We start from the raw sequence: 17545 nt of genomic DNA, 5'->3' as shown, positions 1-17545 counted from the left end.
GAAAAGGTCAAAAAGGTGCTGCTGTTCCATCACGGTGCTGCTTGGGGTGAGAAGGAGACACCCCTTACACAGTCTGATTAGACATACATGTATGTACCAACAGGTCCTCTGCAAACTCTACATTCACAAATCAGCAGCAAGAGAACATAGTGGCCACAGAGTAATAACAAGTCACATATAGTAAAGCTGCTACCACAGCAAACTCTTTGCTGAGACAGTATCAAATTCGATTTCCAAATAAATACTGTACTGACATTGTATTAGTGAGCTGAAAGATTGGTTGATATGATTTTGTGAAACAATATATAATCTTTAGCTATAGGTGACTAAATCTTCAGGTATAGGTGACTAAATCTTCAGCTGTAGGTGACTAAATCTTCAGCTGTAGGTGACTAAATCTTTAGTATAGGTGACTAAATCTTTAGCTATAGGTGACTAAATCTTCAGCTATAGGTGACTAAATCTTCAGCTATAGGTGACTAAATCTTCAGCTGTAGGGAACTAAATCTTCGGCTGTAGGTGACTAAATCTTCAGCTATAGGTGACTAAATCTTCAGCTATAGGTGACTAAATCTTCAGCTATAGGTGACTAAATCTTCAGCTGTAGGGGACTAAATCTTCAGCGGTAGGTGACTAAATCTTCAGCTATTATATATATATATATATAATAGGTGACGAAATCTTCAGCTATAGGTGAGTAAATCTTCAGCTGTAGGTGACTAAATCTTCAGCTATAGGTGACTAAATCTTCAGCTATAGGTGAGTAAATCTTCAGCTGTAGGTGACTAAATCTTCAGCTGTAGGTGACTAAATCTTCAGCTGTAGGTGACTAAATCTTCAGCTGTAGGTGACTAAATCTTCAGCTGTAGGTGACTAAATCTTCAGCTATAGGTGACTAAATCTTCAGCTGTAGGTGACTAAATCTTCAGCTGTAGGTGACTAAATCTTCAGCTGCGAGTGACTACTAGTATTACTTCTTCATTGACCTAATTTTATCAACCCAATCAGCTGACCAGTGGAATGCTGTTGCAACTAATTTAGAATAATTTATTGATGTCAATAATGAATCATTTCCTGGTATTGCATATCTTCTAATAATTGTTAGGTTATCTTGGTCCTGTTACGGCTGGTAAATGAAAAAACCATTAGCAGAACCGCCCTGCAAATCAAGTTACTCTTATCCAAGGTTGTTTTTATGCTGAATGATGCAAGTACAGATCATGAAATGTTAGCGCTGTAAAAATGTTGAACATTTCTGTCTTGGATGGTTAGTGTCGCATGCGTTTATACTAATTCTATAAAACTGCTGTAAAATGTAAATGATGCTGTTGCCCTGCTTCATGTATATTTAGGAAAAGAAGAGTATATATATTGTAATCTTGTGCCAACCAGGAACAGTCAAAACTTAACTTACACATGAGTTTTCTAACGTACAATGTAAAATAGTTGATCTTACATGCAGAGCAATTTACAACATACAATATTCGAGGTTTTATGACGTGATGAGCATGACGAAATTTAGAGCACAATGCGTCAAGAAACAATTTGTTTGTTTTCATTTTGTGTTCAGGGGTTTACTGTATTAGAGCTATGGTGAGGTCTTGTTCTCCATGACAGAATTCGGAGTAGTATTGCAGGAGTTCGGCAGCCTCCCAGGTCAAAGGTTGAAATCTCAAGGTCGGTTATCACAATAGACATGCCAACCATGCAGCCTCTGACCTGAGGTGCCATGTTAATGCCTGGTAGGCCTTCATAATGTATGCTTTGTGACTCTGTCCATTGGTTAAGCACCGAAGACTATCATATATTCTTTATGGCAATGTTCACATGCACATTTCTGTCAGCTTCCTGTCAGATCGACCAATGAATGACAAGTAATGTGACTCATTTGTAACCAATCTGCCATGGTAATGATGACAAGTTCACAAAAAGCTTTCGATGTAGCCCTTAATGAAAATTATTGATTTAAGGTATGATATCGTAACAGGTATGAATTATGTACAGCTACTAATATAGTTTATTGAAAATATAGAGAAAAGAAAATTAAAATAAATTTTAAAGAAGTGTTTGATGTGACATGTAATTTTGAAAATGTGACGTTCTTGATATTTATAATCTCATCTGCCAACTTACTAATATGGAAAGTCATCAGGTATGACTACAGAACAAAGTTTATAAAAATATATGAATAATATGATATATTTATTGTTCGGTGTAATCATCCATCCCGTTTTACGTATGCACTCCCATAAGCCCTGGCTTCCCTTGATGAAATGGCTTGTCCATCTAGCCGTGAATTGAAACTCCGAGCGGGTTACCTTTTTTCTTCTAGTAGGGGATTAGCTAACGTTACGCTTTGTATTGGTTTACTATTGATTCAGATGGTTAGAGGGCTGCATTTCGCTAGTGGCTAGTTAGAAGGATACGAAGTAAGTGCTACATGTACAGCAAAACTAAAAGCCGCTATCGACTGTTTGTTCGACTACCGGTATGCTACTGTAACAGACAGACGTATTCTAGTCTTGTTAGCTTTTGTCGATTGAACTGTTAAAATTGAGAAATACTTTAATGCTCTCTGGCAGCAACGATATGGGGGGGGGGGGGTATGTATATCATTGCTGGCAGTTTAAACGCATTAGAAATCTTGTTTCTTGAAAGGGATTTCAACTTGCTAAGTATTCTTTAACATTTTGGTCTAACATGTGAAACATTCTAGTCGGTAGGTTTATTAATGCTTTGGCTCTTGATATTTTGCCAGATCTCAGCTATCTATGATTTTAAGCTGATATTATTCACGCTGCATAAACACGCATTAGATTAACTCTTTCGGCAATATCGGCAAATATTCGATACGACAATGAACTTTATACTTGAAGTGATACATATAAAGCTGACGCTTAAATGGAGAAACACTTTGATCTTGCTAGCGAGGGGGTATTGAATGCAATTTGTGCCAGTTGTTGCTGCTTTTTAATCTTTGTAATCTAACTGCTCAGCTATGAAGGACTATTGTTTGACTATACTATATTAGCTAGCAATGCCAGTACATCTAGTGTAGTTGCTAGTACTTAGCTGCTAGTACATCACTGAAAGTGACGAGCTTTCCTAAAGTTAGTTTAGAACAATATGTTAAATAATTTGTTCATTTCATTTCTACTAGTCAAGGTTGTAAGATGAAAGAGAAGTGAGAAAGGAAGGAAAGTGATTGGCATAATTTGTGGAATATTGGATTACTAGCTTCATGCCTGCTTCACTAGACACTCTGGATTGTGAATCGTTAAACTCTAGCCTCAGCTCACCCCCATCTCCGGGTAGCCCTGTGTCACCCACACATAGTCTTCACAAGCTAGATAGAAAAGGCTCAGTTCGGCCATACGAGAGCAAGGATGCATATCTTCATGCAATGAAAGAAGACCTCGCGGTTTGGTTCAATGATCTCTACAACACTTCGCTCACAGCTGACAATCTACTACCTAGCCTCCAAGATGGTACATTCCTTTGTCATCATGCAAACAACGTCAAGTCTTATATCGAAGCTTCTAGCCATAAACAGCCTTCAAATATTCCAGACATACTTTACAGGTAAGTTTGCCAAAAGCAAATGGGGTGGCTTGCTCTGTGCCAGATCAAAGGCTGTTTCACACTATATCACCATGTCGGAATTGTCCTCTCAGCTATTATTCGTCCACTAATCGCACCGTAAACCGATGACATCATCGAGGCAACGCGGGCACATCAGGGAAAGATTACATCGTCAAACTTTCTCGATAGTTCGCCGAGCAATGACGACCACAGGTGTCCTTTAGCTGGATACTGCCGAAGCCGAGGCTGGGCCGTAGTCTACACAACCAAAAAATCAACAAAGGTCCACGTAGTTATGAGCAAAAACAAGGATCCTCCCAAATATCTCACCAATCCGATGAGCAGCACACACAAAAACCAAACCACTCGACAGAGCTACCCATCATGTCAAAATATTCCAAGTTTCAAGTCATGTCTTGAACAACTCACCTTATGGTTTCTCAAAACTTGTACCAAAGTCCCTATTAATTTGAGACTGTCCGATTGCTGTTTTAGAAATGGTCGCCGCTAGCCTAACCTAACGTCCTAATTCAACATCTCACTAACTATCAGGGCATTGCTAAAAGAGGGAACCACAAAGTTCGGTAGCACTCAGCAATGCCCCGATAGTTATTTGTGTGTGTAGACTACGGCCCGGCCTCGGCTTGGGCAATATCCCGCTAAAGGACACCTGTGATGATGACAGCCTGTGCAATGTGAACCACGTAGGCTATGGTGACAGCCTGTGCAATGTGCACCACTTAGGCAATGGTGATTGGCTGTCGTGGATTGCTTTATCTATTTTTTTTATGACAGTCGCTGCGGGACTAGTATTTCATCATTTCCACGATCAGATTGTATAATGAGAATGCTATGGCCATGGATCACTCCTGATGTAATCGCGGATGGATTTGTGATAGTGTGAACATAGACAATCGTCAAAGTATTTTGGGATTAACACCGACATACGGCGGGCTAGTGTGAACGAGCCTTCTGAACCAAAACATCCTAGCAGAGAAATGTTTCGGTTAAGAAGTACGCCTGAGAGGCCATGTAACAAAATTTTGACAAAATATCTATTATCGAAGGACTATGCCATAAGCATTAATTTAGTCCGTTGTGTCTCGTTAACTTGGAGTTATCTCTTGCATACCGTTTCAGCATTAAGTTAACCTATTAACTTCACTACCGCAGACTCGTGAACCAATACAATAATATATTACAATAGGACACTTTTATTTCGCTAGAATTTAGTTTCGTGAGTAGCACACAGAGTAAAATTTTGCTGCAACTTAATTTTGCGGCTCTGATGAGTGTGAAAATATAGTGATGTGAAAATAAATGCAGTAGAACAAACATTACATTCCTCAGGTCCAGTTCGCTAATAAGAAAAAAGTTCAATTTGGGACTAGTTCGTATTTGTAAACCGCAGGTTGAAATGTGTGTGTGAGATCGATAATTCAATTTGATTACCTGCTGCCATTTGTTTCTTGGACTATTAATGACGTCTAGATCCCTCCCACCGTGACTTTCACATGTCTTTCACACTCAAGTCCCAAGAAGAAGAAAATAGATAACAGCCAACTTCACAACCAAAACAGTATAACATGGTTGGACCTGGTGAGGGTTGATATTGTTTTTGGTTGGTAATAGAATTAATCACTACAATAATTATTATTCCATTTTACGACTTCACCTACCAGGCTTTCATCCTCATCAGTTACAAATTCGGTAACTAAACTTGCCATGCTGCTCAGTCGGTGTATTAGCTATAATGAGTTTACCAGAAATTTCCCATTGAGCCCAACCACACACGAAACTTGCCTGCATTTCTAATATGAAGATTTTATTGTGGATATCAATGAATAAAGCTATTTAACTTCGCGTTTTTGCTCGTTCGTTATTATAGTTTAGTTTCGCTCATGAAATTTTCGTGAGAGGATGACTCCGCGAAAATGCGAAAGTTAGATGACGCGAATACATAAATGTCCTAGGGTACTAGCATAAACCTAATGCATTTGTTATAAGGCAAGCTTTCGGATATCGTAACTCGGAAACGTGAAAATATTTATAAAGATAATGGGCCATCTCTTGCTCTGATGCATTGCCCCGATGATGATCGAATAGACCCAGGAATGGTCTTTGGTATGAATAGAATAGAGCGAGGAATGGTCTGAATAGATTGTTGTGGACTCTTGTGTGCCCCATTAAAGGCACAAACTATCATATTTTACCTCAATTTTAGAGGAATACTCTATTGAATCCGTATGCCTCATGCGTGCTTCTTGCGTAAAACTGTAGGAATACGAAGGCACCATAAGAATGAGATATGATTCTATAACGTGCTTAGAAGTGCTGAGCTTTTGTATAATAAATATTGAAAAGTTGCAAATAGCGAACTAGGGTGATCAATACCTTTTTTGACTCCATAAAGCGGTGTTGAATAACATGTTGTCGGAGAAGTTGGTTGAACCATTTATGTGGCAGTGAAATTTCATATGACGAGGAGACAACTTGCTCTATACTAAACATTTACTGATACTCATGGTCTGTCTGGTGTATAGCTTGGTTCACTGATGCTCATGGCCTGTCTGGTGTATAGCTTGGTTCACTGATACTCATTGTCTGTCTGGTGTACAGCTTGGTTCATTGATGCGCATGGCCTGTCTGGTGTACAGCTTGGTTCACTGATGCTCGTGGCCTGTCTGGTGTATAGCTTGGTTCACTGATGCTCATTGTCTGTCTGGTGTATAGCTTGGTTCACTGATACTCATTGTCTGTCTGGTGTATAGCTTGGTTCACTGATGCTCATGGTCTGTCTGGTGTATTGCTTGGTTCACTGATGCTCAAGGTCTGTCTGGTGTACAGCTTGGTTCACTGATGCTCATGGTCTGTCTGGTGTATTGCTTGGTTCATTGATGCTCATGGTCTGTCTGGTGTACAGCTTGGTTCACTGATGCTCAAGGTCTGTCTGGTGTATAGCTTGGTTCACTGATGCTCATGGCCTGTCTGGTGTATAGCTTGGTTCACTGATGCTCATGGCCTGTCTGGTGTACAGCTTGGTTCACTGATGCTCAAGGTCTGTCTGGTGTACAGCTTGGTTCACTGATGCTCATGGTCTGTCAGGTGTACAGCTTGGTTCACTGATGCTCATGGTCTGTCTGGTGTATAGCTTGGTTCACTGATGCTCGTGGCCTGTCTGGTGTATAGCTTGGTTCACTGATGCTCATGGTCTGTCTGGTGTACAGCTTGGTTCACTGATGCTCATGGTCTGTCTGGTGTATAGCTTGGTTCACTGATGCTCATGGTCTGTCTGGTGTATTGCTTGGTTCATTGATGTGCATGGCCTGTCTGGTGTACAGCTTGGTTCACTGATGCTCGTGGCCTGTCTGGTGTATAGCTTGGTTCACTGATGCTCATTGTCTGTCTGGTGTATAGCTTGGTTCACTGATACTCATTGTCTGTCTGGTGTATAGCTTGGTTCACTGATGCTCATGGTCTGTCTGGTGTATTGCTTGGTTCACTGATGCTCAAGGTCTGTCTGGTGTACAGCTTGGTTCACTGATGCTCATGGTCTGTCTGGTGTATAGCTTGGTTCACTGATGCTCATGGTCTGTCTGGTGTATTGCTTGGTTCATTGATGCGCATGGCCTGTCTGGTGTACAGCTTGGTTCACTGATGCTCGTGGCCTGTCTGGTGTATAGCTTGGTTCACTGATGCTCATGGCCTGTCTGGTGTATAGCTTGGTTCACTGATGCTCATGGTCTGTCTGGTGTACAGCTTGGTTCACTGATGCTCATGGTCTGTCTGGTGTATAGGTTGGTTCACTGATGCTCATTGTCTGTCTGATGTATAGCTTGGTTCACTGATGCTCATGGCCTGCCTGGTGTATAGCTTGGTTCACTGATTGATGCTCATTGTCTGTCTGATGTATAGCTTGGTTCACTGATGCTCATGGCCTGCCTGGTGTATAGCTTGGTTCACTGATGCTCATGGCCTGTCTGGTGTATAGCTTGGTTCACTGATGCTCATGGTCTGTCTGGTGTATAGCTTGGTTCACTGATGCTCATGGTCTGTCTGATGTACAGCTTGGTTCACTGATGCTCATTGTCTGTCTGGTGTATAGCTTGGTTCATTGATGCGCATGGCCTGTCTGGTGTACAGCTTGGTTCACTGATGCTCGTGGCCTGTCTGGTGTATAGTTTGGTTCACTGATGCTCATGGCCTGTCTGGTGTATAGCTTGGTTCACTGATGCTCATGGTCTGTCTGGTGTATAGCTTGGTTCACTGATGCTCATGGTTTGTCTGGTGTATAGCTTGGTTCACTGATGCTCAAGGTCTGTCTGGTGTATAGCTTGGTTCACTGATGCTCAAGGTCTGTCTGGTGTATAGCTTGGTTCACTGATGCTCATGGTCTGTCTGGTGTATAGCTTGGTTCACTGATGCTCGTGGCCTGTCTGGTGTATAGCTTGGTTCACTGATGCTCAAGGTCTGTCTGGTGTATAGCTTGGTTCACTGATGCTCATGGTCTGTCTGATGTACAGCTTGGTTCACTGATGCTCATTGTCTGTCTGGTGTATAGCTTGGTTCATTGATGCGTATGGCCTGTCTGGTGTATAGCTTGGTTCACTGATGCTCACGGTCCATCTGGTGTATAGCTTGGTTCACTGATGCTCATGGTCTGTCTGGTGTATAGCTTGGTTCACTGATGCTCGTGGCCTGTCTGGTGTATAGCTTGGTTCACTGATGCTCATGGCCTGTCTGGTGTATAGCTTGGTTCACTGATGCTCATGGTCTGTCTGATGTACAGCTTGGTTCACTGATGCTCATTGTCTGTCTGGTGTACAGCTTGGTTCACTGATGCTCATTGTCTGTCTGGTGTATAGCTTGGTTCACTGATGCTCATGGTCTGTCTGGTGTATAGCTTGGCTCACTGATGCTCATGGCCTGCCTGGTGTATAGCTTGGTTCAGTCTGACTCATGTACAATCGTCAAGAGACGCATATAATCAATGAAAAAAGTCATGCTCCTTTTCTATTCTTTTCAATGATGTCATCATAAGGTATAAAGGTTACCTACGCACAACTTTCACATGACGATCTTTGACCAGACTTGCTCTAGGTTTCACTGCAACAGCTCACAAAAAGTCGTGAATAAATTTTCCTATTTTTAGTAGCTAAGGGCTTTTCATGTTCTTTTCAAACTGGTTCTTTGAGAACACGCGCTGTACAAACACAGTGCTTGGCGGACTTTACTATGTGGGAACTATTAAATTTGCAACAAAATAACTACAAACCGTAGTAACATACCCTATGGCTCAACCATAACATGCATTTATCTATGAACACTGCATTTCCATAGCGCCTACAATTGCTATCAAGTGGTAAAGGTCGCTCCATTTGAAGATTCCATGTACCATGCATTGAACATGCTAATGCACGCTTATCTAGGTCAAAATGGCAAGATTTGATTCACTCCATTTTGTTACACATATTCACTACAATTCCTCTAAACTAAAATTATTAACCAACGTAACAATTTACTATTAACATTCCCCAAACACACAAATCAAATTTTCATAAAATATGTATCATGCAGTATGAACAGAGTAGTAAACGTTATTTTGCATGGAATCATGTTCTTATTGGTAGTAATGGTCAAAGTGCCCAAAACTACGAAAGTATGAAATGTTCGCAGAACGTCTTAGGCAATTGAAACTATTAGTGCTAGAACTAAGGCTAAACACATCAGTTTGTTAATGGGGTTCCTCAAGGACAGCATTTTTCTAGTCGTTATTGTTGCTAAGCCCCGTACAGGGTGATCCCGCAATTCATCATTTTGAATTAAACTAAGGCTCAAAACAATGAAAAACAAACAGATATTTGTAATATATGAAAACAATATGTTGTTGGAAGGGGAGTAGCATTTTCATACGATAGCAACATAAAAACAACTAATTTTATTATCTTTGTATTTGTCCTGCCTTTTTGCCTCATCAAAACGTGCTTCCTTGTGGGTGAGTTGAATGCGCAGATCATTTTCAGGATTGATAGAATTACGATACTTACTTTTGATAAATTTATAAAAAAATATGACAATCCAGATTCACATAGGCACGTTGTTGCGACGGTAGATACACTGTTCTATTTTCTTTTTATTCTTGCACCCTTGCGAACCACAGCTTACAACCCATGGTAAGCCGTGCTCTATGACCAGATAGCATATAGACTGTCTTGACAAACTGTTGTTTTTGGGGAGTTGTCCTCGTCGAGCGGAGCGAGCAAAACAACGGCTTGTCGCAATACACACTGCGCCTGATGCATCAGCTGCACTGAAAGGGAGTTGTTCTCTTCCGTTTATGCGGCTTTGCTGCGATGTTATGTCGGTCGCTCCATTGGTAATCATAACGGATTTAGCCCAAAGATTTATGTAGAAAAAATTACGATAAAAGCGTTTTACCGGAGACCATTCTCTGCTGTAAACTTTAGTAGAACTTGAGAACTTAGGCAACAACAGCAATTAAACATGTTGTCATTTGTGCGCTCAGTCAGTTTTATTTCTATTTTTGTATCAGTCAGTTTTACTTTTTCTTATTTATTATATTTTTAATTTATTTTATTCTTAAGTTCTACTCTTAAGTTCTATGCTATCTGGTCATTGAGCACGGCTCACCATTGGTTGTAAGTTGTGGTTCGCAAGGGTGCAAGAACAAAAAGAAGGTAGAACAGTGTATCTAGCGTCGAAACAACGTGCCTATGTGAATCTAGATTGTCATATTTTTTTATAAATTTATCAAAAGTAAGTGTTGTAACTCTATCAATCCTGAAAATGATCTGCGCATTCAACTCACCCACAAGGAAAGGTTTAAAAAAGGTAGACAATTGTATGCTATAAGTTAATAATTAACGACCCAGTTAGCGACGCACGTGTTAGCGACGCAAACACGTGAAACTCGATCTAAAAAGGACGATGGAAGTATTGAACATGTTTAAAATTGAATAGCTGGCTCGGTATTTTAGTTCTGATAGTGTAGCCTAGTGGAGTTCTGATGATTGTCACAATCAATCTTCTCAAGTAAGCTGTCACTAAAATCATGGCAACCACTACATCTATAACAAAATGATTAATCATTTTTTATGTAACCGAATCATTATTAGTACGATTTCGTAGACACTTTTCTACTGATCACTTGCTATTATGGGTTCATAAAGATCAAAAAATGTAGCGGGCAAATAAAGGTGGTGTTCAATTAAAGGGTGGCGTTGTATTTTTCAACCTTTCTATAGTGGCGTTCTATTAGAGGTCTGCCGTTCAAATAAAGATGGCATTCACATGAAGGTTTTACTGTAGTTATTCTCCGCACTCTGTTGATCTCTCATGGCACACAAGATTGCCTGGTTACTAGCAATATTAGTAAAACAAACCAATTGTCAACAAAAGTGAATTATACAATAAAAGACAGTCGTATTTTATGCAATTTCCACATAGGACAAAAGAGATAGGTGAAAAGAGATATCTAGGTAAAAACTACATGTATCAGTATTTTAAGGGCAGACAACTTTTTTTTACTTGTTAGTCATGTAAAACTAGCTTTATTTTAGCTTGTGATATCTTGGGGTAGTTTTATTTTAGTAGTAGGCATTGCTGAGATATCTCATTCACAGTCCATTCTTTTGCAAACACTGCTTCCAAATTATCTCAGGCTACTCCATTGAGACGTTAACGTCTCCTACATATCTGTAGACACATTCTACTGGCTAGAAATATTTAGAGTTGCGAAAATTGGTGATGTGTTTTAGAAATTCTTTTAAATTGATTAACATTCCTAGGTCATTCCTATGTCAGATCTAGCCAACCTAGCCTCTGGTTTAATTACAGGACTGGGGTGAAGGCTGGCAGTTTTCAGGCTAGAGATAACCTTGCCAACTTCATAGCCTGGGTGCGGCATCATCTTGGAGTAAATGATGTGCTACTTTTCGAGTCAGATGATCTTGTCATGATGAAGAATGAGAAGAATGTCATTTTGTGTATCCTGGAGGTAAGAGTATGGAGTTGTCTTTCCTACCAGCTCTATGTTTCCATTGACTTGTGTAAGAGTATTGAGCTGTCTTTCCTACCAGCTCTATGTTTCCATTGACTTGTGTAAGAGTATTGAGCTGTCTTTCGTACCAGCTGTATGTTTCCATTGACTTGTGTAAGAGTATTGAGCTGTCTTTCCTACCAGCTCTATGTTTCCATTGACTTGTGTAAGAGTATTGAGCTGTCTTTCCTACCAGCTCTATGTTTCCATTGACTTGTGTAAGAGTATTGAGCTGTCTTTCGTACCAGCTCTATGTTTCCATTGACTGTTTGATGTTTGGTAGGTAGTTGTTGACAGGAAACTAGTAGAATACCTATTACTAAGTTCCTATACAGAGATAGTGTAGTGACACCTGGGTGCACCAGTGCCAAAGGGCACGCTGGGCCAACAAGCAGACGATCATGTTTTATAGGGTGTCATAGTAGAGGCATGGTTGTGTGATGCCTTGTGTCAATGCATGTCTGCATATGAAGCGCCAGAAAAGAAAGACCTATATGTGCACACAAGTGCGACACCATTGGTCGTTAAGACTGTTTCCTTGACCCAAAGATGGCGTATCCTACGGGTGTTTCGCTTCCCAACCAGCTACTCTAAATATGATAGAATGAGAGCGATACTGCCGTTTCTATGATGACATTGCATCGCCACACGGGGGGTGTGTTGCTCCGCTAGCACCGTAAAGTAACTTGGTGTAGGCCTGTGTGAACATGGGCGGAAAGCCACGATATGCACAGAAATGCTTGGTTAAACCCTGTTACCCAGCGTGCACGATGTGAACCATCTGCCGTGCGAGCACCCAATGTGGAAACAGGTTTAATTAGCAAATACTCTCGCATGCGTTAGTCTTGTTAATAAGATTTCTGCTCCTATCTTGGTGCTAATCTACCTGAAAGGGTGATTCACAGGCTATTATACACATTGACAGTTTTTCCTGAAGGTCCTTGTCGAGTTGAAAAGAAAATTGATGGGTCCTGTGATAGGAACTATGAGATCTGATAATAGTATAGATGCCTTTTATATCCGAGCCATATTTCCTGGAAGGAAAACCGTGTAACAATTATAACTAGATATATGTGTATTTAGCTTCATCATTGGCCATCATGCAGTTCCCTTTTATTAGCTGTTTTGCTGACCTAGTGGCAGCTGACTCAGCCTACGTGTAGGCCTATAACATCCGACTATTGACGTCAGCTACTAATGGCCGCCGTCCCTTAGGAGTAACAATTATTAATGCTTTTCTGGTCTTGTCGCTCTGTGATCTTCCACGCTAGATACATGGCTATGCATACCCTTTGCATCGCTACACTAACACATGCGCGAGAGATGAACCCATCGCATAGTTCAGTATCCTTGTTCATTGTGATTTCTTAAAAGAATAATAGCATTATTTGTAATAACAAAACCCGATGAAGGAAAATAGCAACAGCTACTTTCAATTAAATCGTTGAGGGGTAACATCTGCACATTGAGTTCATCTGCACAATTCAAACAACTTTCTAGCATATTTAGCGATTTGTAAATTCTTGAACTAAAGTGTTTACTGGAACTCAACATTTTTTAAGAATTTTCAGTTTCAAATAATTAGTTTTAAGGCTTCCGTCACTACCTAGTATAACATCCTTTGTATCTGTAGGAATACAAGTTTATAATTGGACAAGTCGGGAGGATTGTTTGTATCTGCCAGTAGAAGTATCAGACTGGCTAAGAGCCGCTATGATTATGCCTTTATGTACACATGTTAATGGAGCTTATCTCCGTCTTCGCATCTCCGTCTGTCAAAGCGATACATAGTCCTGCAGCCTGTCACGAATGATAATGTAAGCGTTTGAGGGCGCAAGACCAGAGGTTTAAAGAGATGTACCCCCTGTGACACTAGTACACTAGTTGTAACAGCCCTGGCCTTTTAATTGCCGATATGTCCAAAAGGCAAGCATGTACTAGATGCTTTGTTAACCAATATTCTTTATCCATGAATGAATGAAAGGCAGCAGGTCTAGCATTTAGAAAGCATTAGTCATCAGCTGTGTGATACGAGTATCTATGATTCAATCTGCCATCAGCTAGAATATCACACCTGACTGCGTCATTTCCTGATCCTGATAAATCCGTGAATCATTGTGCTCAAGACTGGCTCCCTCCCATATAGACTTCCAGCGCCGGCGAAACGCTTGTCTGACTATCGTGATGGAATGGGAACTGATGCTGTTTCGTGTACCGTTGCTGGCGGTGGCGGAAGTGTTGAACGCTGTTCAACTTTTTGCAAGCGAGCTGCGAATGAAACCTTCCCAAAATGCATTGATCGGGCGGAGGCTGCTGCAGTATCGCTGTCAAATTGGGAACCTTGTTAAGTTGCTTATAAACTTCTGTTTTCTGATGCAAACGGCCATGTTCTGAATAGCCCTAAATTTTCTAAGTAGCTTGCCCGTGTGATCACCACTGACACAGCTTTTGTTAACATAAGCTGTCGGGCCTCGTACTGCATGTTCACAAGCTGCCGAGCCTCGTACTGCATGTTCACAAGCTGCCGAGCCTCGTACTGCATGTTTCGCCATGTGAAATTGCTGCCAGACCGACATTGGAATGAAATATAGCAGTGAGAAATGTGAAAGTATAGCTCCTCATCCATAGCCGTGGTTCCTTACTCTGAGTCTTATTGCTAGGTGGCAAGGAGGGGTGCTCGCTATGGCATGCTCGCACCAATGCTTGTTCAACTTGAGCAGGAGATAGATGAGATGGAGGAGAAGATAAAGAGAGTAGAAGGAAGACGTAATAGTCAAGGATTCATGCACACTGATGCTGCCACAGTCAGTGACACTGACAGCGACAAGGCTAGCCTAGATGAATGGGTAACATCTCTATCTTAGTTTCTTAAAGAATCAGAATCAAATTGCATTACTTGATGCCTCAGTGAACTCCTTCGATAATATGTGGGAGATTGCTCTCTCTCCCTCGGGAATCTTCCTCTTTATAGAATTAGGCTATTCAACTGTCTTAGTGTTCGTGAGATTAGATTCTTCCTCAGATTCGCTAGCAAGTAATTTGTTCATGCCATGAGGTTCAGCTGAGGGTAACCAGAGTTCAACTGTAGTATGTTCATGGTAAAGCCTGGTTTCCATACAACAGCGCAAGGTGCGCAAGACGTCGTACGTAGGCCAGCTGTAATGTGGAAACCTCATCACACGACGAACGCACGTCGAACACGCGATGATCGCAAGGATTTAACCGAATGGATCCTTGCGACGGGTGCGTGCAATGATGTATCCCACAATACAGGGATCGACCTTTCCAACCTATCCCACAATGCAAACGGAGGGATGTTTTAGTCTGTTCTAGTTTACATCACAAAAAAATCGGTCTTCCGTACTAAAGAGTGAGCGGAAATTACCCACCATGTCCGATGCAAGCATGGCGCCTGTGCGTGCTATGGAAATACTGCATCGCAGCCGACGCAATGCATTGCGCACAGTCACTGCGCCGCGCACGATCATTACGCTGCTATGTGGAAACCAGGCTTTAGAGTGTGATGTTCAGTTCAGGGTAACCAGAGTTCAACCATAGGATGTTCATGGTAAGAGTAATCCGCCTTTCTTAGAGATGCTCAAGCTAGTCTGCACGCTGAGTCGTCCCCTCGTGCTGCATTACTGCGTTGTACATCTAGGACCAGACAGCCTAGGTAATAACTCAGGAATTAGAATGCATGTTTCCATTGCGCATGATATGGAATGGGAGTTGTGCGCACATTTAGTTACTATGCGATAAGTATTTCAATGGATATTTGCATGTTGTGGATTAACGTGGGCGCTTTGTTGAAAAAATAAGGAACTCTATACCAGAGGCTATAACTCCGCACTCCTGTCTGGCGAAATTGAAATGAGATGACTGTAGTTGAAAAATATTTAAAATAGAATGGCGTACGCGGCATTTTCTTACGCATAACTCACGAGGGATGCTTCTGGCAGGCGTGAAATATTCGACAGAAGTTTGCGAGTGACAAAACTCGCTGCACTTCCAGGTTTCTACCGTTTCCATCTCGCAGATGAGGCTGACATGCGAGTTATCAGTACCATGGAAACATAGGGAATGTGATGAGAGCGGTAACACTACTAAGCACTATACATACATATGCCTCTCGAGCTGGTGTATAGATGACAAAGGCTATCAGCCTATCACTCATCACTGTCATTTAAAGCGTGTTGGGAAAACCAGGGATTAATGAATATGATTTTAAGATCTGCTTGCTAGCGCTTTTCCATAGAAAAGTCAAGATAGTGTGAAACTGTGAAACTGTGAAACTACTCCGTTCATAGAGTGTTGTAATGCTCGTCTAGCCTGTGAAGTAAACAAATGACCTTCATATAGAATGGGCAGGTGTGCCACCTCACCGCACATTTTAATACACTGTTTCCATGCCGAGGTTAGTCCCCTAGTTTGCATGTGAATGTACATTGAACCATTTATCGCATGGTAATTCAACGTGTGCACAACTCCCAATCCATATCATCCTCACGACGGAAACAAACATTATGTTTCCAGGATGCGCAGTACTTCGGGGTTGCGCTCTCTCCGAATCATGGAAACGGCGTCTTCGCACTGAAATCACTGCGCAGTGATCAGTGCGAAGCCAGTGCAAATTCGCAGCAAGGAAATGGCAGTTGCGCAGTGGTTGCGCATAGCTCTCTTGCTGTGGAGGCAGATTCATCGAGGGCCATAAACTAGTACAAAAGTTATCCCGCTAATCTTGTTTTTTTTCTATTCTTCCGATTTTCTTTCACTTAAATTTAATTACGGTCTGCACCCATGAGGATCATGAGGTGATTACATTCCTGGACCTTGTTATCGATGCCAACAGTAACAGGAAAGTCCTACAGTAACCTTTAATTAATATATTACTTAAAAATACCTATTAGAAATATATTACTTTGTAAAAATTGTAAAACCCTGTGAATGTGTATTGTAAATACAAGTATTATGACGACAGGAGCATAAAAAGACCGTTTCTGAAGTTCGGTATCTATGATCAATGTATGTCTCCATCCGGCGATTCGATTTATCCAATTTCTCTTTTCTGGCTAATTTGTTGAAAATCACTGCGCAGCGTGTAAACATACAATTCCCTCGACTTTAGAGGGGGCTGCATCGCAGTACTGCGCATCATGGAAACATAGTGATAGAGTATAGTGTAGTTGCCTAGGTAGGAGGTTTTCAAACAGCCTGCCAGTAGCCAGAGCAATACAGATCTTATCTCTATTATGCTCCCTTCAATGGCACCAAAATATTAACTGCAAACTGCATTAAACACTGATCGACTGATCGCTGTAACGCATACCTGAGGTGGTCACATAAATAGCTTATTATCTTACAATACAATACTACTCCTACCCTACCGGCTATTGCCTGCTAGATAATCATCTAGCAGGCAATTGTTCATTGCCATTTGGACTATCCCTTCAAACCTACCCATTTATACCGAGAGTGTGATTGTTTAACTGAGGCGGCTGTCCTCTAGAAGATATGAGTAGGAATGGAGGGACATTCCATTAACTGGCAGCACTCTGGTTTATTCTCTCAACTGATTCTACTTCAGCTTTGTAGCTTTTTGTGCTGCGCTTTTTTATTGCTTTTCCAAAAAGAAAACCCACATTTGTGTGCTGCGCCACAAAATGAAATCCAGCGTATTTGTAAGCCCAGTGCTCTCAAATATAATGTTTCTAATGCAAAGCCCTTTTGATGCGAAGAGAAATCCTCATCACCTCTTGTTGTTGCCCTATATTACCCTCTCAACAGGACATCATATTTTACCCTCTTGATGATGTGATTGCGTCAAATTTCAGTCGAGTTTAATAGAAAGTATCGATTTTTTTCTATCAGTTGAGATGTTGCTTGTTGTTTTAGGCGATCTCATTG

General features: G+C 41.2%; 1 protein-coding gene across 1 annotated transcript in view; it reads left to right on the top strand.

Moving 5' to 3' along the window:
* Nucleotides 1-2409: 2409 nt before the first annotated feature.
* The window catches only part of LOC137387454 (GAS2-like protein 1), a 30733-nt gene continuing 15597 nt past the window's right edge, over nt 2410-17545 (top strand). The window contains exons 1-4 of the mRNA XM_068073882.1: nt 2410-2488; nt 3161-3582; nt 11440-11599; nt 14302-14487. Of these exons, the coding sequence (XP_067929983.1) occupies nt 3242-3582; nt 11440-11599; nt 14302-14487 (687 nt within the window). The 5' untranslated portion in view covers nt 2410-2488; nt 3161-3241. The remainder of the gene's footprint in view (nt 2489-3160; nt 3583-11439; nt 11600-14301; nt 14488-17545) is intronic.

The sequence above is a fragment of the Watersipora subatra genome, chromosome 2 (assembly GCF_963576615.1).
Source record: "Watersipora subatra chromosome 2, tzWatSuba1.1, whole genome shotgun sequence".
NCBI classification, from domain to species: domain Eukaryota; kingdom Metazoa; phylum Bryozoa; class Gymnolaemata; order Cheilostomatida; family Watersiporidae; genus Watersipora; species Watersipora subatra.
Note: the sequence above shows the minus strand (reverse complement) of the source record. Positions and strands in the feature narration are given on the sequence as shown.